At 48.3% G+C, this 20,596-nt stretch overlaps 1 protein-coding gene across 1 annotated transcript in view; it reads right to left on the bottom strand.

The window, feature by feature from the left end:
- Positions 1 to 2,207: 2,207 nt before the first annotated feature.
- The window catches only part of VWA3B (von Willebrand factor A domain containing 3B), a 119,370-nt gene continuing 100,981 nt past the window's right edge, over positions 2,208 to 20,596 (bottom strand). Inside the window, 6 exon segments of the mRNA XM_084900373.1 lie at positions 2,208 to 3,006; positions 3,008 to 3,268; positions 5,398 to 5,498; positions 7,597 to 7,734; positions 9,083 to 9,207; positions 12,899 to 13,010. Of these exon segments, the coding sequence (XP_084756499.1) occupies positions 2,934 to 3,006; positions 3,008 to 3,268; positions 5,398 to 5,498; positions 7,597 to 7,734; positions 9,083 to 9,207; positions 12,899 to 13,010 (810 nt within the window). The 3' untranslated portion in view covers positions 2,208 to 2,933.

A 20,596-nucleotide genomic window follows, 5' to 3' on the forward strand; every position in this document is an offset into this window, starting at 1 on the left:
TTCTTTTTCAATTTCATTTCCCTAAATAATTTCATTTGTTAATTGTGTTGGCCATAACTCTTCCCTCCCCTCCCCTCTTATAAGCACCGCTGTCCATCTATGTGGAAATGCTCTGAGTTGATAACGGACTATATCATTGATCCATTGACTCCTGGAGTTGAAAAGGAACGTAAGAGGCAATGCGGGTGATCGGTCACTTGATGCATGGATCTCTATACGCCTCTCGAGTGGTCATCCAGCCTCTTCTTGAACATCTGTTCCTTTGCTTCTGATAAGAGTGCCTTCTCTCTCTCAGGGAGTAACCTTATTCCCAGGCCTCAGAGTTCTGTGCGGCTGTGCATCACTGCATGCTAATAATTATACAAGGTGGCCGTCAAATCTGGACACACAGCGATTACAGTTATTTTTAAAGATTGACGACCCCCCCCCCCCCCCCGTGGCTGGCCAGTTAGCTCAGTTGGTTAGAGCGTGGTGCTAATAAAGATTGACCCCCTTTGTTATTTCTGGTACATGCTTAAGATGCACGTTTGCTCAGTGACAATCAAAACAGGAGTTACCTGAGGCAGTGCATACAGATGCACAAGCCACAGCCTAGAAGCTCTCTTGCCTTCTTTGTTTCTCGGAGATCTTTGTCTGTGCCCAGTGTTTTGGAAACAGCTATTAAGTACATTTTATCAGGTTCTCATTTCTTTCTGGTGGGGGAGGGGGATTCAATTTGTTATTCAGGATTGGCTGGAAGTTGCCCTAGATCCTTTGGCTCAGTGGATAGAGCATTAGACTGCGGACTGAAGGGTCCCAGGTTCAATTCCAATTAAGGGCACATGCCTGGGTTGCAGGCTCGATCCCCAGTAGGGGATATGCAAGAGGCAGCCAATCAATGATTCTCTCTTGTAATTGATATTTTTAACTCTCTTTCCCTTCTTCTTTAAAATCAATAAAAGTATATTTTAAAAAATATTGGCTGGAAGTGCAAATACACTGTTGTTATTGCAATTTCCCCCGGCACATTGGCTGGGCATTATCAATGAAGGACAGCACATTGAGCATATCACTTAATGTCACCGAGTACACCATGCTCGGTAATGTAATATTAACAAACTATTGTCATGTGTCTTTGTCCCATTATCTTTCATCCCTGAAAGTTCTGGGGAGATGAAGGAAGGTACAATAGATAGAAGGGGCCCACCTTTCAAAGCCCGGGGTCTCCCTGGAGCCTGACACAAGCACTTAGTTGCTTGTTGAATAATTAAATGAATGCATGTCGGCCCACATGCATGCATGCAGGCCCATATGAGTGCACACTGGCCCACATGGATGCATGCAGCCCACACGACTATAGGCAGGCCCACATGGACACACACTGGCCACATGAGTGCACACAGGCCCACATGGATGCACACTAGCCCACATGGATGCAGGCTGGCCACATGAGTGCACACAGGCCCACATGGCTGCACACTGGCCACATGGATGCAGGCTGGCCACATTAGTGCACACAGGCCCACATGGATGCACACTGGCCCACATGGCTGCAGGCTGGCCCACATGGACGCACACTGGCCACATGAGTGCACACAGGCCCACATGGATGCACACTGGCCCACATGGCTGCAGGCTGGCCTACATGAGTGCATGCAGGCCTGCAGGCGGCATGATGAGTTACAGTAACTGAATGAACGGCTTCTCCCCTGCCCGACCCGTTCCCCACTGGGCTCCACAGCCTTCCTGCCCGGGAGGAACTCCAGGCTCTGGTGGCAGCACGCCTCCCACAACTCCCTGCCTTGCTCTGGACCATTTCCTCACTCCTCACGTCCTTCCTCACTGCATTCCTGGTGCTGAGCTCCTGTCCTTCTCTTATACATTTTTGGAAGTGGATTCCTCTTGTAATTTCTTTGCCATAACCTTGGTGATTCATTAGCTTTCTGGAATGTGAGCATCACCTTTGATCATGTTGTGAAGTTTTAGAGTATTGGAATGCTGCCTTAGCAAAAATTACCCGATATTTTTCTTATTAGTAATCTGTATCCTATGATTATCTAGCCCCAAAGCTATTATTGACTAAAAGATGTGACTGGAATGAGCTTTTTCATTTTTTAAATTAATAAAGCTAATTTTAGGAAGAAATTAATGGATAAAAGTGAATACTTTTATATGTTATTGCTAAAATGTGTTCAAAGAAAGCAATATCACACAATCAAATAACTTTGAAATGTTTCCAATGTAAGAGCTTTTATTCTGGGTCCACGCTCAATTAGAGGGTACCTACAACAGACTACAGACAAAAACAATTAGGGAGGGCTCAATGAAAACAGTAAAATAGGAAATGTTCAGTCTGTAGCTCTCATACAAGTTATTAAGTCTTAATGTCAGTCCTAATATTAAATGATGAAATCGCTAATTCATATCAAAATTCAGTTTAAAACAAGACTTCAGGCTTGGATTATAACTAAAAATTTTTGAAAATCCTACAACAGCAATCTATCAGATTGAACTTCTGGGTGTAGAGAGTCTTCCGGAAGACTGAGTGTATTTTTGTGAGGACAGGGAAGGGAACAGGACAAAGAAGTGGAAAAGCCCAAACCAGTAAGCGCCAATGGGTGGGAGATCCCGGTGGGGAGGAGAGAAATCTGCCTGTTACAAGCAGGGACAGCAGGGCGGGCGAGAAGGCGGCCTTACCTCAGCAGAGGGGCTAGGTCCACAGTGTCAGGGCTGAGGTCTGGCAGCCCTGGAGGAACGCTGGCTCTCTTAACCATAGCTGCTACTAGGCTGCTTTAAGTTCTCCTGGCGACAATCCTCAGCCCTTTGTTGCTGTGGGAGGCTCTATGAGTGCAGGGCGGGGCTGCTCAGGGGGAGGTGAGGCAGCGATGACCCCGCTGGCTGACTCCTAAACCCTGCGCCTGCACCCTTCTCTGGGGAAGTGATGTCAGCATTACTTAAGTGTTAGGGTTTTTAGTGTACTGAGACCCAAACTGGCCCAGAAACTGTGGGGTGACCTCACATGCACTACTTAGGGCGTTCTGGAGATAAACGATGTCGCCCCCCTCCCTCCTGGGGCTCGGGGTGTCTCCAGGGGGAGGACTCTTGGGACCTGTTGCCATGGGAAGGGTCGTCTGAATCCGAGGACGCCACCTCCTGCAGGGGCAGCCTCTTGCCAGGCATTTTCTTCTTTCTTCTGGGGTTCTCCTGCCTCAGCTCCCGGGGGCCGGTGGTGCCAGCGTCTCTGACTGGCCATGTGAGTAAACTTGAGATCTTCATACCCACATCTTCCCTAGAGAGACAGAATCAGGGTCACCATGGTCTCGACAGCTGCTGTGTCCACAGAGAGATTCTGGCCAGGAGATAACAGGTGTGGGTGAGGGTGTGGAGAAAGGGAACCCTAGTGCATTGTTGGTGGGAGTGTAAATTGGTGCAGCCGCTGTGGAAACCAGTATGGAGGATCCCCCAAATTAAAAATGGAACTGCCTTGCCCTAGTAGTTTGGTTCAGTGGATAGAGCATCAGACTTCAAACCAAAGGGTTTCAGATTCGATTTCCATCAAGGGCACATACCTCGGTTACAAGCTTCTCTCTGGCCTGGGCCCTGGTTGGGCATGTGTAGGAGGCAACCAGTCAATGTGTTTTTCTCACATTGATATTTCTCTCTGTCTTTCTCTCTCTCTTCCACTCGCTCTAAAAATTAATGGAAAAATATTCTTGGGAGATAATTTAAACAAACAAACAAACAAATAAAAAGTAAATGTTAGTATTTTAAAAAATGGAACTGTCTTATCACCCAACAATTCCACTTGGGTATTTATCCAAAGAAAATGAAATCACCATCTTGAAGAGATATCCGCACTCATGTTCATGGCAGAATTACTTACAATAGCCAAGAATGGGAATATATATTATTCAGCAGTAAAAAGAAAGAAATCTTGCAATTTGCAGCCACTTGAATGGAACTTGAGGGCATTTTGTTTAGTGAAATGTGTCCAAAAAAGACAAATACTGCATATCTCTCATATGTGAAAACTAAAATAAGCCAAATTCATAGACAGAGTACAGTGCGGGTTGCCAGGGGCTGGGATGCAAGTGGGGGAAATGGAGAGGTGTTTGTTGGTCAAAAGGTACAAAAAAACACAGAAAATATACTGGCCAATTTATTTATCCAGAAATATTGTCTTTCAAAGAGGGTGTCTTGGAAAGAAATACCGTGACTTCATTCAGCCATGCCAGCATGGCACAGCATGTGAGAACTGGCTTTCTCAGTTTTCAGGGGAAGTTAAGACACCAGCTGTCTGGTATTTGTTAAACCATATTTTGTTCCCATAATCAGCACCTGCCACCTTGACCACCAGCCTTCATTCTGAATAACTTTGACACTGACTGCTTTCAGATCCTTTTGGAAATTGTCAAGAAAAAGTTAATAGGGTGGGGACATTTTTAGTTATATCTAAACAGAAAATTCCATTGATCAAATCCCTCTTCAAAGGATCAAGATTTACCACATGTGATATTTTTCAAAGATCAGCTCAAAAACTCTGGAGGTAATTTCCAAGAAAGGTTAAAAAACTGGCTTGACTATTTCATACTCATTAGGATAGTTATTATCAAAAAGAAAATAAATAAAACTAAGAAATCACAAGTCCTGCCAGGATGTAGAGAAACTGGAACCCTGTGCACAGCATGTGGGAATGTAAATGGAGCAGCTGCTGTGGAAAGCAGTAGGCAGTCCCTCGAAATGTTAAAAGTGGAACTACCATGTGACCGGCAATTCCACTTCTGGTTATACACCCACAGAATGCAGCAGGGCCTCCCATGTTCATAGCGGCTTTACTCACAATAGCCAAGAGGTGAGAGCAGCCCGAGTGCTCAGAGACAGAGAGAGGCAAACAAAATGTGGCATATGCAAGCGATGGAACATTGTTCAGCCTTAAAAAGGAAAGGAAGTAGCATTTGCTACAACATGGATGAACCATGAGGGCACTGTGCTAAGTGAAACGAGCTAGTCACAAAAGGACAACTACAGTATGATTCCACTCATGTGAGGTCCCACAGTAGTCAAAACCATGGAGATAAAGTAGGACGGTGGTTGCCAAGGACTGGGGAGAAGGAATGCCTTGAATCCTTACAAATAAAAGGTGAATAATTCCTTCACATTCATGACAGAAGTCAGAATGCTTTTCTGAAAGGTCAGCAAAGTAGTGTTAGATCTGAGACTAGAACCAGATAGAAGAATAACCTGGAGGTAAAAGGTGTGACGCTGAATAAAGAATAACCTGGAACCACATTTTAAGCAGAAGTCGCCCCTCTCTGTTTCCTCCCGAGTACTTAGAGATCATGAATCTCAACCTAGAAACTGATGAAAGGTGCAAATATATGAATAAAATTCAGGAAGTAAAAAGTGGGGTCCACTTACGCTCTGGGATCCTCCTGAATTGGGGGTGACTTTATGTGAGAGCAAGAGAGAGCATACTTGTTCTGGCTGATCTTTATAAGTGCATTTCGTGGGCAAAATTCCTGTAATAACACAAAAGAGTTACTGAGAGATGTCCACAGTTCAGATGTAACTTTCTTCCAGCTCAACCCCTTATAATAGCGACTAGCCATTATCTTATTTAGAGTGATACTTAAGAGAGCAGTGTGGATACACGGCCTCACTTGATAATTACATGCTGAATAAACGTCACTGTTGAGTCCTCTCTGTCATTCTCCATGTCCTGGATCATTTGCCAAGTCCAGCCACATAAGATGCAGTGGGTGCACACACACACACACACACACACCCTCTCACATAACCACCGTCCTATCTCTATTTCGGCTTTGGCCATCTCTTTCCTGAGCTTATAAACTGTCACCATCACCCCTTAATGAGCGCCGACCTTCAGCCCCATGAATCTCCTAGCATCTCCATCAGAACTGTTTCATGTTCATGCCCTGACCGTGCCACACCCTGGGGACATGCCCGATGTCTCTCCAGTCATCCCTGGATTTGCTTTCTGCTTTCCTGCCTGGGAGGCTCCCCACAGCAGTGCCAGCCGGTACCCTTAAGGCCCTGTGCTGTCACCGGACAGCCCCAGGAGCACCCATTTCTCTCAGGCTTCCCTGGGTTGATGAGAAGGGACCCCCTCCCCCTTATCTGTCAGGCTGGATTCAGTGCTCCTGGGCCCACTGGCTCAGTTGCTCTTCACTCTTGGCCTTCAATCCATTCTTGACTGGATATGTCATTCTGCACAGCAGCCAGCAGAATGGTTCCTGCCTGTCCTACTACACACCGTGTGATGGCCTCTGCTGTCGGAGACGGGTGACCGGTCCCACGGCCGGTGTTCGGAGCTCTCAGCGGCCCGCTGCGGCCTGCACGTGGAGCAGCACCTGAGGCACATACTAAGGCCTAGTGCGGTTGGCGCCTGTGATTCTATTTGCTCCTTTTTGCTCACCAGTCTATTTTCCACGCATAATAAGTAGTCCATCCAAGCAAAGTTACTCCCACTAGAAACATCATTCCATCAAACAATGTGAAAAGCGATTGTGAGAACATTCTCTTCCGCAGGGTCTGCCTGTGCAGCGGTGCGAGGGCCCCGCTCCTGCGCCGGGGAGGTGGGGCTGGCTGGCAGGAAGCTGGTGTGGGAGGAGCAGGCAGTGGGCGGGGCCCCAAGGGCCTGGCAGGGAGGCACAGCGAGGCAGGAGGTTCACGGGAAGAGGACGGAAGGCCGTCCTGGAGGAGGGAGGCACAGCGAGGCAGGGGGTTCGTAGGAAGAGGACGGAAGGCCGTCCTGGAGGAGGGAGGCCCCGGGGCCGGAAAGGCCCTGTGTTCCAGCTCACACGGCGGCCAGAGCTGTGCCGGCCAACCCCGCTTTTTTCTCTTCCTTTTTCTTTTCTTTCCCTTTCCTTCCTTTCCTTTACTTTCCTTCCTTCCTTCCTTCCTCTTTTTAAAACCATCAGTTACTATTTACATTTAATATTATTTTGTAATAGTTCAGATGTACAGCAGAGTGGTCAGACGATCCTACACTTACAGAGTGACCTGACATTCCCGGTCCCCGCTGGCACCGCACAGAGATGCTGCAGTGTCACTGTTCCCTGTGCTGTACTTCACGTGAACCCCAAAGCCGCACTGAGAAGCGTGGGGGGGAGGCGAGGGGGAGGGGAGGAGACACCAGGCAGGCAAGTGACATCATCGGATTCATAACCGATAAAGATGTTTTCTGAAACTTTTAGAAAAGATCCATTGGGAGGACCGGCAGGGGAGCATCAGGCAGGAGCTTCCTGGGCATCAGCATCAGCATCAGCAGTAGCGAGAGCGAGAGCGAGAGTGAGAGCTGTAAGGACAGGAAGCTGATGAGGCCAGGGGAGTCCCAGCCAGGAGGCGGAGCAGGCCAAAGGCTGGCCCACGGAGGAGCAGGGAGGCCATGGCTCCCGTGGTAAGGGCAGCTTTTATGTCTTGAGTGGGAGAAGCCAGCCTGCGGGGGGTGGTGGGGGGTGGTGGTGGAATGCAGCGGGGAAATCATTTCCTCAGACACCTAGCAGGGCCAGGAAGACTGGGTGAGGCCCGCAGAGAGGGGTGAGGGGGTGGCTGCTGCTGGCCACTCAGCCCTTTTCCGAAGGCAGTTCTACTTACTCTCCGGTTGTTACACTTCAAAACCGTGTAGAGTTTATCTTCGACCACATTCTGATTCGGAAGTGCTATGACAATGGCGGGGACATAGAAGTCAAACCCATTGGGTGTCACAATCTTGGCAAATACATAATCTCCAACCTGTAGATGAGAATGTGCATCATAGTAAACATGTTGCTTATAGGTCTTCTGGAGAGTATTAATATAAGTGTGTTTTACAACACCCAGGATTCTACATTTCAAACACATAATTGTTTCTCAGAAGGGTTAATAGTTGCACAATTCTTGTACTCAGTGGCCACCCTGGATTCAGTGACTGGCTCGAGGAAGCCCCCCTGCAGCAGGGCCTGGGCGGGGCCTGGGACACCCTCCCAGGATGGTGGGCGGGGCCTGCGGGGCCCACAGGAAGCTGGGGAGAGGAACACAGGCTTGCTCCTGGTGCTCGGAGCACACAGCAGACTCCGTGGTAACGGCACATGGAGACGGCCTCCAGTGGAAAGGACGTCCTGGGCAGGGACACAGCTGCTGGGCACTCGTCAGATGGACAGGGTCCCGGGAATGCCTGTTGCCCTGGGCTGCCCTCCTGTGGACGGTGCTGATGTCACACGTACGCAGATGTGCGCCTGGGTCTGGCAGGGGAGGTGGCCACTCGGCCAGGTGACCCTGCAAGTGTGCTCCCTCAGTGCTTTTCCTCCTCTCTCCCCAAAAACCCACGGCACCACAGTTCTGGGGCCTCCTCGCTGTCAGGGAAAGCATGACCTCTGCCCTTGCTTTAAAACTTATTTAGCCCGGGCGGTGTGGCTCAGTGGTTGAGTGTTGGCCTATGAACCAGGAGGTCATGGTGTGATTCCCGGTCAGGGCACATGACCGGGCTGTGGGCTTGATCACCAGTAGGGTGACATGCAGGAGGCAGCCAACCAATGATTCTCATCATTAATGTTTCTATCCCTCCCTTTCTCTCTGAAACCAATAAAAAACATATTTTTTATTGATTTTTTACAGAGAGGAAGGGAGATAGAGAGCTTGAAACATCAATGAGAGAGAAACATCGACCAGCTGCCTCTTGCACACCCCCTACCGGGGATGTGCCCGCAACCAATGTACATGCCCTTGACCGGAATCGAACCAGGGACCTTTCAGTCCGCAGGCCGACGCTCAACCACTGAGCCAAACCGGTTTCGGCTAACAACATATTTTTAAAGAAAAACTATTTAATATAGTTTGCAGTTATAGTTTCAAGAGCACCAACAGCCTCAGCAACTCCCTTCCCTGGCCACCTACGGCCTGTAAAGTGGCAAGTGCGGTCCTGAGCTATGTGCCAGGCGGTTGGCAGATCGGGATCAGGAACAAAGAAATCTCCAGGGAAGCGCTCACAGAAAAGGGGCCATTCCTCCTCCAGCCCCCGCAGAGCGCAGCGAGGGCCTGGCCTCGCGCAGTCCTCGGAGCCTGGGAACCTGAAAGGGACCGGGAGCGGGAGCTGGAGCGGTACCTGGAGCAGCGGGCAGGGCATGGCGCCCCCCACAGGCGTGATGAAGGAGGTAGGCACAACCTTGGTGTCTCCGTACCTGAAGCTCACCAGTGCATGGGTGGGGCTCAGGCACTTCTTCACGACCCCTGGAAGGAATCAGATAAAACACGCGGGAGGACGGAATGCCCGTCGCCCTGGGCCGCCCTCCTGCGGACGGGGCGGATGTCACACTGGCCTGTTTACAGCAGTGGCCTCTCTGAGGACTCGCTGGTAGCGAGGACGCCTCCTGGGGGCCGGGTGCAGCTGCAGGCGGGAGGGCCTGCTCTGGTCTGGGCCCACGGGGCTGGGGGCCAGAGCAGGCGCAGCTCGCTCACCCAGCGTCACCACAGCCTCTCAGAAACAGACACCCTCTTCCTGACCCCCTACGTCGGTTTCCTTATGTATCTGTGCTAGCCACACTCCTCCTGTAGAGCTGGGTATGGAAACCAGTGCTGTGAAAGGAGATGCGAACTCCCAACACCAGCGTTTCATTAATGGGAGATCAGCGGAGAGACCGCGAGGCTGAGCACATCCCACAGCTTCCCTAAAACCTGCAACCAACACGGAGAAAACTAGAACCCACACGTTTCCTTGCCTTTCCTTCTCCCCAAAGAGCTTGTCATACCCAGAAAGGAAGATGCCATGTGGGTGCACGTGTTGTCATTTAGCCGAGATGAATGCATGTTCCCGTTATGTGCGGGTTATACGTATCGGGGGGCGGTCTGGACAGGACACTCCCGGGCAGTGCAGCTGCCGGGACCTCGGCTCTGAGGCAGAGTGTGCACGTCCCTTCGGGTCCCACCCACTCACAGGCCGCCTTGGCCAAGCCCGGCCCTGGACGTGGCCAGGAGACTGATGAGTTTCATCCTGAGTCTCTGTCTTTACATAATCTGAATCTCATCTAACTCACACTGAGGAACATTCCATTAAATAATTGACCTTACTCTCAAATAATGTCAATATCATGAAGCAGGAAATGCTGGAGAATGATTCTAGACAAGAGACATACTAAATAAATTCAGTGCATGGTTCTGGACAGAGACCTGTGCTAGAGAAAAAATGCTATAAAGGCCATTATTGAGACAATAACCAAATGGAAATGTACAGATAAAAAGTAGTATAATAATGTTGTTTCCTGAATTGTATAACCTTATAGTGGTTATATTAAGAGATTACCCTTCTTCTTCTTGAGAAATACAAATTGAAATATTACAGAGTAAAGGGTTATGATGTTTTTATCTCATCTCAAATAGTAAAAATAAAGTGTGGAAGGAGGGAGAGAAATAAAGGTGGGGAGAGAGAGGAATATATATAGTAAAATAAATGTGACAAAATGTTAAAAATTGATAAATCTGGGTAAAGAGTATATAGGAGTTCTCTGTATTGTTCTTGTAACCTTTCTGTAAGTTTGAAATTATATTTTATAAAAATATCACAGAATTGAAATTCTCAATTAAAGAATGTGAGGAGCAAAGGCTAAGCACCTCAGATAACCACGCGTCACCATGTCAGCTGGCTGAGGCAACATGTCCTAACTGGCCACTAAACAAAGTCATGGATTTTATGATTAAATTCAAATGTTTCTTTCCTCTGAACCAGCTGAGTTTAATCACCGTCACAAATGGAAACTCCTCAACTAGCCCAATCCCACGCAGCCAGAAGGAGCGTGTGCCCTCTGCCTCTAACTGCACATTAAAACAGACCAACCACCAGGCGGTCACCATGGCTGGCATGGCCTCGGCATCGCGGTGGCCGTGGTGTCACCTGTTTCCTCTGCTTCCCCGGACAGGCCCGGCAGTGCTCAGCAGGTGCCCCTCACACGGGGCGGTGCTGAGGAATCGGTGGAGCCAGGCCACTTTGCTCCGGGACCCTGGCCAGTAAACACCCAGGCCCTCAATCCAGCCATATGGAATCCAGTCCCTGTCCGATTTCATTCAACTGCGAAGTGGCGTGGACCCCTCTCCCGGCTCCTGTAACCACCCCCCAGCACCTGTGCGCCCAGAGGAGCGGCAGGTTTCCAGGCCCTGCCCCTGCACAGCAGTTGCATGTCCGGGCCTATGAGCTCATCTCAGCTGCTCAGATCATGGCCACACTCATCCAACCCACCCCAAAGCACAGCTACCACATTTCAGAGAAAATGTCTTAGTTGTCGGTTCTACACAGATGCCTGCTGGAAACCAAACTCCTGATGAAGCATCCCCCCCTCCCTTTTTTTTACTTAAAAATAAGATTTTAATTAAACATTACAAAGTATTATTCCTTTAACTCTGAGTCTGAAGATAAAGCCTGTCCTGAGATAGAGATCTTGAGACATCACACAAAAAGAGTGCGCCTCCAATTCATTATGTCCCTGACACCCCTCATTATCTTCCTGTCCACGCTGCCAGGGCTGGGAGGTGCCCTACTTACCGCCCAAGCCAGGGCCCCGAGTGGCATCCTAGCTGTCCTCAGCCATTCCTGACGCGGCAATGGGAGCGCATCCCAATGTGACTGTGTCTCCCTGCTTTAAGTGTGGCTCCCCAACAAAACCCACACTTTAAAAAATCTTTGCCCAAGGGCATGCTTACTGATTTTAGAGAGGGAAGGAGGGAAGGTGGGAGGGAGGGAAGGTGAAAGGGAGGGAGGGCGAAGTCGATTAGTTGCCTCCTGAATGCACCCTGATCAGGGATCAAACCTGCAACTTGGGTACCTGCCCTTACCAGGAGTGGAACCCACATGTTTTAGTGTGCCAAACCATATTCCAACCACGCGAGCCACCCGGCCAGGGCAAAATGGCCATTTCTTAACATGACCTTAATAAACAGCCCCGGGTTTACCTCTCTGAAGTATCCCTCCTTAGCATTCTAGTTCCAGCCATGATCTGTTTTATTTCTCCAGACACGAAATGTCTTCTTCAGCTCTAGATCTTCATCCGCGTCACCTTCACTATCCGCGAAGCTCCCCCGGAACGTGCCCGGCTGATGCCGTTAGGATCGCCTGCCCCGGGAACCCGGGCAGACCGCTCAGGCCCAGCCACACGCCTCCTCCTCCCGGTGCCTCGTGCATTCGGCCTCGGGGCCATGCGCCGCTGTTCCTTCTGCTTAGAAGTCTCTTCTTCCAGACAGCCTCATGGCCTGCCCTGCTCCTTCGTCACCTTCCCCGGCAGCTCTTCATGGGCCACCCTATTTAGAATTGCTACTCTCACCTCGACCCCTTCGTGCTTGCTTTCTCTCTGTGTAGCACTGCATTTGACACACTACATATGTTTTTGGTTGCTTGTCTGTCTCCCTCACTAGAATGTAATCTCTATGAAGAATTTTCATCTGTTTTCTAACCACACTAGGAATATTACATACATGGAACACAGTAGATGTGCAGTAAAGATTTGTTTACTAAACAAATAAGGGATTAAAGTAAATGTATTTTCTGGCTATCCCTCCCTCCCTGAAAATTATGGGGAGAAGCCCATCACTATTTCATTTCAGAAGTGCAGTATCTTAGTACACTATGAAATCTCGATGTTCTAGGGCACATGTGTCAAACACAAGGCCTACGGGCCAAATCCAGCCCACCAGGCCTTGCAATGTGGCCTGCACCGCGCTGTCATCACTGCACTCCGCTGTCAGTTTATGACATTGTCAGTTTATGACTGTTCAGTAAACCATTCGGCCCGCGATTTAGGCTGGATTTTAGATTTTGGCCCCTTCTCTGATTGAGTTCGACACCCCTATTCTAGGGAAAGCACAGTTTGAGAACCGCTAGCCCCCTCCCCGATAGCATATTCTTTAACAAAGCAACCTTACAAAATAGTATATCTACCTGGGAAATAAAAGCCATTTGCGTCGCATCTTGCAATAACCCTCTGGCCTTTGAGGTGATGCAGTTTTTTGGGTTTGACTTTCTTCATTGAATTTCCTTGAAATTTCTGTGGCTAAAAAGAGAAAAGATTAGTAATTGAAAGGAAAGTGAATGAGACAGTGAGGGCCTCAGGCCAGGAGCCTGGGACTCAGATGGGAGTGCAGGACGTGTGTACGCTGTGCACACTCTGGGAACTGCCTGCTCTCTGCTGCTGGGAAAGGCTTCCAGCCCGACTGACCCGAGAGCCTTGCTTCCTAAACATAAACAGATTTTATTAAAACAAAACCAAACCAAAAGAGCCAACCTTTCCAGAGAACTGAAATAGGATCCAGAGTCTTAAAACATAATCTTCAAAACATCATTATATAATCCAAAATGAAACAGACAAAAAAGGCAAGCCAATGTGACTAGTTCTCAAGGTGATCGATAGATCACAATACTGAGATGACCCAGATGTAATAATTAAAGACTTAAATCAGCAATTATAGTCCATGATCTAAAGCACATGTGTCAAACACAAGGCCCGCGGGCCAAATCCAGCCCGCCAGGCCTTGCAATGTGGCCCGCACCGCGCTGTCATCACTGCACTCTGCTGTCAGTTTATGACATTGTCAGTTTATGACTGTTCAGTAAACCATTCGGCCCGCGATTTAGGCTGGATTTTAGATTTTGGCCCCTTCTCTGATTGAGTTCGACACCCCTAATCTAAAGGAAATACCTTTGAAATTAATGGCAAAATGTTTTCAGCAGAGAAATAGAAACTATAAAAACTATAAAAATAACAAAATGAAAATTTTAAAAGTAAAAAAAATAATATCAGGAAGGGCTTAATAGTAGAATTGATATGACAAAAGAGACAAATCAACAGAAATTATTTAATCTGAAGAACACAGAGGAAAAAGGTGTTTTAGAAATGAGCAAGGTTCTTCCTATTCCAGATGCCCCTTCAAAGCCTAGCCCAGTTATATCTCACTGGGCAAACTTACCAGGCAGATTCAGAAAAAGCAGAGGTGTATCCTTACAAAGTATTATCCAGCCATTTATGTCTGACTAGAGGCCAGGTGCATGGATTTGTGCACCGGTGGTGTCTCTCGGTCTGGCCTGTACGCTCTCTCAATCCAGGACCACTCTGGGGATGTCAGACTGCCAGTTTGGCCTGATCCCCGAAGGCCAGGCTAAGGGACCCTCCTGGTGCATGAATTCATGCACCAGACCTCTCATATACATATAAGATCTTTGGTTAATCTCTTCCCACCCTCTCCCTCTGAGATTCATCAGTCTATTCCATGTTTCCATGCCTGTGAGTTGAGCGTCGCCCCGTGGTGGTCAGTGCGTGGCATAGCTACCGGTCGAATGGTCGAACGGTAAAACAGTTGAATGGTCACTTAGGCTTTTATATCCAGACATATGTACTAATTATGGTTATACAAGGTGGGGGTGCAAACAGATGGACTTTAAATGGGCATGAAGGGTCTCTTTGGGGTGATGGGAATATGCTAAAATTGAATTGTAGTAGTGGTTGACAGCTTAGTCAGTTCTACTAAAAATCACTGAATTGAAACAGGTGAGTTTTATGTTGTCAAATAATATTTCTATAAATCTGTGTTGTTGTTTTTTAAAAAGGAAATAAAAATAGACAGCCACTTATTTATTGTTTGCTCCTAAAAAATGCTCACATTATTTCACATACAGTGGGCTATGGAGCGAATGAGTACAGAAGCTTCAATAAACTAACAAAATAGAAACAGCCTCATAGAGAACAGACTGACAGCTATCAGAGGGGAGGGCGTGGGAGATGGGTGAAAAAGATGAAGGGATTAAGCGAAGAAAAACAACTCATAGACACTGACACCAGTATGCTGATTACCAGAGGGAAAAGACGGGGGAGAAGGAAGTAGAAGGAGGTAAAGGGGGGATAAATGGCGATGGAAGGAGACTTGGCTTGTGGTGGTGAACACACAGTACAATAGACAGATGATGTATAATAGAAGCCTATATAATTTTATTAACCAATGTCACCCCAATAAGTTCAATAAAAAATTTAGAAAAAAGAAATAGGAAGAAAAAGATAAACCAAATAGGCCTTTTTCTTCAGATCACTAAAATGCAGAAACTGGAGATTTTCCCTACTAGATTAAAAATTTTTTCCCCTGTCTTGACCATTTATTTATTAATTCTTGGGTTTCTTAAAGAAATTAGCGCTCCTCAATCTGACTGCCCAGCGACATCATTCTCCAGCTTCTCTTTGCAGATAGTCAGGTGTCCCTCTTCTCCATGAAAGGAAGCCAACAGCTATAGTTATGTCATAAATAACGTGTGAAATGCATACTTTATGAGTTCATCTACAGGACTCCACTTAAGCAAGGCTCTAATTTATGAGGCTATAAAATTTAAATAACTTCAGGTTGTCTCAACACCATTTGCTCTTGAGCCATTATTCATTTCGGTACAGTTAGGACATGAGTGGGCCCACCCCCAGGGCGCCTGTTTGGACCTGCTGCACAGGTTCATTAGAACAAGTGGGAGCCTGGCCGGCTTCCTGGGGGCTGAACACGTGGAGCCAGGTCCTCAGAAGTGAAGAAGTAAGGACCCAGGGTGGTCTCTTGAAGGAACCGTGGGACATGATCAAATGTTGGCCTATTCAGGCACGGACACAAGGTCAGATGAGCACTGCCCTTTGGTTTCTGATGTTCCCATTTAGCCGGATTTTGCTTGGGTCCTCCATTCTATTTTTACTAATGCAATCAGTATGTCAAAGAGGACAGTCACCATCACCAGCATATGGTAAATGGGCTGTCAGACCGTCCACGGGAGGCTCAGAATGACCAGCTGTGGGAAATGGCCTCAAAGGGAGGAGCCTGAGGGGGGTAACTTTTTACCCTTCCTGAGAGTCAGTTTCTGCAAATGCAAAATGAGGGCATAATCTAAATGCTCTCTGACACTCATAGCTCCACACCTTTGTCCAGGAGGTTCCAGGACTTATTAGGCCTTCTTGTACTGTCAGCCCTTGTGTAAACTGTCTGCGGGTTTTACAATTTGAGGGAAATGTACCAGCCAGAACCATGACTGTGAGCAGCAAATTTTCTGTCAGCATACCCACAGAGATGCCCATACCACAGTCAGGTAGGATCCACATAAACTTTCGCACAGACCCACGGAAAGCTTCTATTACTGATAGAATTTAGAATCTTGAGAATTGGGAACAAGATGAATTAAATCATTGTTACTTAAAAATCTTTACATGAAGCTCATCATTGGCCTTTATGAAGGCCACCTTTACATAAAGCTAACTTCTATAGCCACCTGCTTCATGCCACCAGTAATCACAACAAAGACCAATCGACCCGGGAGGCACCTGCAGGTGGCCACGGAGCCCCCAGACAGGTGTCCACATTGACCCAGAAAGGTCTTTTCCCAACAGGGAAGCCATTTCTTAGGACCTATGTCTAGATGCATTCAAAATTCTAAATGAGTGTAATCACATAAACTTACTTACCTAATCCCCCTTTCCCTCCAGATTCCAAATATTGATTTGGTTCTGTCAATATCCTAGCCCTAAGCTGACCAGTGAGATTGCTTTCTACGTTGTCACAGGCACAATCTCTGTGACGTAAGTTGCCCATCATCAGAGCTTTTCCCCCAAAGTTGTCACAGAGGAGGACACAGGACAACCACGGACCCTGTGAGGACCCCCTGCGTGAGCAACAAGAATGGGTGGTAGCCATGCAGAGGGCCTCATGTTCATTGTCACTATGGAGCGTGCCACCTAAGAAAGCATCTTCCAAACAGTTAAAAGTATCACCCCCCCCGCCCTTCATTCATATTCCTGTGAGGTCCCCAAAAGGACTGTTGAAGTTACTAAAGGGCTTCGCACATGTCACTCACATTTACTCTGCTTTTGTTTACAACTCTTATTGCTATTGGCAACAATCTACTTGCAGTTGTTTTCACAACATATCTCCTCATGGAAGGACCATTCAGTTCCACTCAGAGATTCATCCTGGCTGCTCTTGGTTCAGCTGCCGCATGGATCTGGTAGCGGAGCCACGCAAAACAAAACGATGGGCCAGCTTCAATCCAAGGGCTCATTCCAGGCCCAGGGCACTGGTCTCCTGGATGGATGACACCATGAGGGCAGCAGACATGCCCCCCTCCAGCCACACTGTGGACAGCAGCCCTTCAGAAAGATCATATCGTACCCAAGACTGTAAAGATACTATACAGCCCTGACCCTTTCCTGCCACATCTCCCCTATGCACACACAAAATAGATGCATGTCATCTACACTAATAAAAGAGAAACATGCAAACTGACCATCACTCCACTATTCCCACCAGCCAACCAGGAGGGAATATGCAAATTAGAAGGGCAAAGATGGCAGCCACCCAGCTACTCCAGGCTCAGAGTGGCAGAGCAGGGCAGGATGCCTGCTATGAGGGGGAGGGGAGGCAAAGGGATCTATAGGAGCAGCATTCTGACCACAGTGAAGATGAAGACTGCAGACTCTGGCCAGAGCCTGCAGCAAAGACAAAGAAGGCATACTCCGGCCGGAGCGAAGGCCTAGGTTCCAGGTGCTAGAGGAAAACTGATGCTGGAAGCCAAGGGAAGGAATACCTATTGCAAAAATCTTCATACAACGGGCCTCCAGTCTATAATAGTAATAAAAGCATAATATGCTAATTAGACTGGACAGCTGGAATACCTTCCAGATAAAGCTGGGGCTGTGAGAGCTGAGTCAAGCCCTTGCACAAATTTCGTGCATCAGGCCTCTAGTTGAGTTATAAAAAGAAATCCATGGAGTGCAAGTCAGACAGGATGGAAAGAACAGGAAGTGCCAACACTAACTCAATAAGCCCACACAGCTCACGCTCAGGTGCCTGAGAGCAGTGCACCGGCTTCAGTGAGGAAGTGGGGTGGCAAGGACGCTGGCAGCCCGGATGCTGTCCACTGGGTATTTGATTGCACCTTGCCTCCAAACCCCAGTGAATCCTAATTCACTTCTTTGCCAGATTCAGTTACCAGGCGATGTAGAGCAGGAGGCAAAATGATGCCACACTTCTTTCACTTCATCACTTCACACTCATGCTCTCCAGTTTGCATCGGAGGGGACAGTGCGCCTACTAAATGTTTAAGGCTTAACATGTTGCATTTAATAAACAGCATGCTTCCACATCAGGGACAGAATGCATTTCTAGGATCTAACTAGAAGTTGTTTGGGGCTCAAAGCCTTGCTATAAAACCATCACCAATGAGCTTTTCCTGCCCCAAATCACTGGAGCTGCTGCCACACCGCAGCCCCAGTGCGCGCTGGGCCCATGGACAGCCTGCAGCTGCTGCAGCCAAGACTCACATGAAGGGCAGGCACTTTGCCCTCTCCTCTCCCGGACACCTGCTTCTAAGCCAGAGCATTAGCACGTCTCTGCTGTTAATCCAACTCCCTGTGACACCTGGTGAGGAGGATGGGCCAGCCTGGAGTGCTTTCTGACCTCATTCTTCCTCTTCTTCAGATTGAGAGGGGTTTCTTCACCCCGGACCCCCAGCGTATCCAGGGCCTGCCGCCCCTTAAAATGGGTTCCGGACAGAGAATGAGAAAAAGACCTTCCGGGAAAGAGTGAGCCAGGAGTGGCCCTCTCCCGCCGCCTGCCGGGCCCTGGAGTGGGGACTCTGTAGAGGTGGAAGGCTTCCGTGTGCTTCCCTTCCCAGGGCGTTTGCCTTTTAATGGGGGGCAAGCTACTGTGCCAGTGAGCGATGCTCTGAGGAGAAATTTCTGTCCTTCTCAAGAGGGAGCTAAGAGGTTTCTCCTTGGAAACCTCTCAGAGACACAGCAGGCTGACACTGGGGCTCACGGGGACATTGAGGGTAAGGCGTGTGAGCCCAGGGCTCAGGAGCAACGGCACTTTAGAAAACGCAGTGAGAAGCTCGTCCCCCAGGGTCTATGCAGCTTCTGCCTGCTCTCAGGTGCTTCCCGAGCAGAGCAGCCGCCTCGCTCAGGCGGTGGCTCCGGGGCTGAGTGAGTGGCCGTCGGAAGCACAGGACACAGCGGCAGCAGGGAGCCTGGCCTGGAAGCCAGCGCTCAGCTGTCCTCTCCACCGCGCAGCCTGACTGCCATTAACCACAGCTCCTGTGCAAGGATGAACTACATGTGCGTGTGTGTGCCCATGTGTGTGCGTATGTACGCGTGCGCACGTCTATGTGTTTGGTAGAAGCAAAGACCCTATCAATATACATTAGATGTTGATAAAACTATTTCCCCAGCTTGAAGAGCAAACTTGTAACATCTCAGGGAATACTCCCTCCTTGTTCTTTTAGGAAAAAATCAAAATGAAAAAGGTTTGAGATGTTTTAAACACTTAAATCTGAAAATCACCACACCTTTGGGATCTGCGGTGTGATGGCGCTGATACAGTTACCCATGCCAGCTGCTCCTCCAGAGGTGAACACAACCACACACTGGAGCCACTTGGCGTTCCTGCCTGGAGCATGGCCCACACCAGCTATCGCCATGGCTGTGCTACACCTCACATAGGCTACGGACCAAAAACAAATGCTGCGCCTTTAAGAAAACTTAAGAGATTTCTGAGCTGGTTACTCCACTCCACTCATCTGCCCACAAGCCCATTCTCTGCCCTGCCCCAGGATGCGGACCCCAGGGACAACTCACACTATTCCCTTGTGGCTGCTTCTGGAGGGGCGAGGCCATGGGAGGCAGGTCAGAGGGTGTGGGGAGGACTGGCAGGGTAGAGGGTTTGGGGAGGACTGGCTGGGCACTGGCTCTGCACACCTCCCGCCCTGTCTCTCCAGCTCTACTCCCTGCTCGGGACCAGTGCTGACCGGACCCAGCAGCACGCTCCCGCCATTGCTGGGGACCTTAGACCCCCGGGCTACCTTAGACCTCCGTCCACCTCTGCAGGAAGTCCCTTCACTAATGTTCCTTCACTTGGACCAACAGAAGGGGAGTCTGTTTCCTGCCTGCACCCCACTGAGAAGGCCTCCACATGGCTCTCCAGATGCGGAGGTCGGGGGCCAGCCCACACCTGTTCAGAGTAGAGCCCTGACTGTGGAAGAGAGACCCCAGAGGTAGGATCTAAGGATCCCACCCCTAAGAATTTATCCTAATAAAATAGTTAAACTATGTGCACTATAGAAATCATTAAAACAGGATGTAAAAGGGAAGGAAACTGGAAAATAAGCTAAATGTCCAACATTCCGAGAAGAGTTAAATAAATTAGTGTATATATGCACACCATGAAATGTTATATAACCACAAAAAAATACCAATCTCATGACTCAGCAAAAAATAAAGAGAAAGTTTATGAGACAAAGCTAAATTAAAAGCAGAATATAAAATGATTATGGACACTGACTTCATCTATGTAAAAATATATTCAAGGGGGAAAAATAGAAGCAAAAGATTCAAAGGGGTAATAAATAATGAAGCACTCCTATAATAAATTATTCTTTTATTACAAGCTTTGTTTTATTAATAATAACTGCTAGCACTCAAAGTGGGCTTTCAATACTAAGTTCTTTAAATGCACATTTGACTTTCATAATAATCCTCTGAGGCAGATACTACTAATACTCCTATTTTATAAGTAAAAAAACTAAACTTTAAAGACAAGAGAAGACTAAAGGAGTTCAGTACCTCTAAACTAGCTC

Source organism: Pipistrellus hanaki (genome assembly GCF_964339955.1).
Source record: "Pipistrellus hanaki genome assembly, chromosome: 12".
NCBI classification, from domain to species: domain Eukaryota; kingdom Metazoa; phylum Chordata; class Mammalia; order Chiroptera; family Vespertilionidae; genus Pipistrellus; species Pipistrellus hanaki.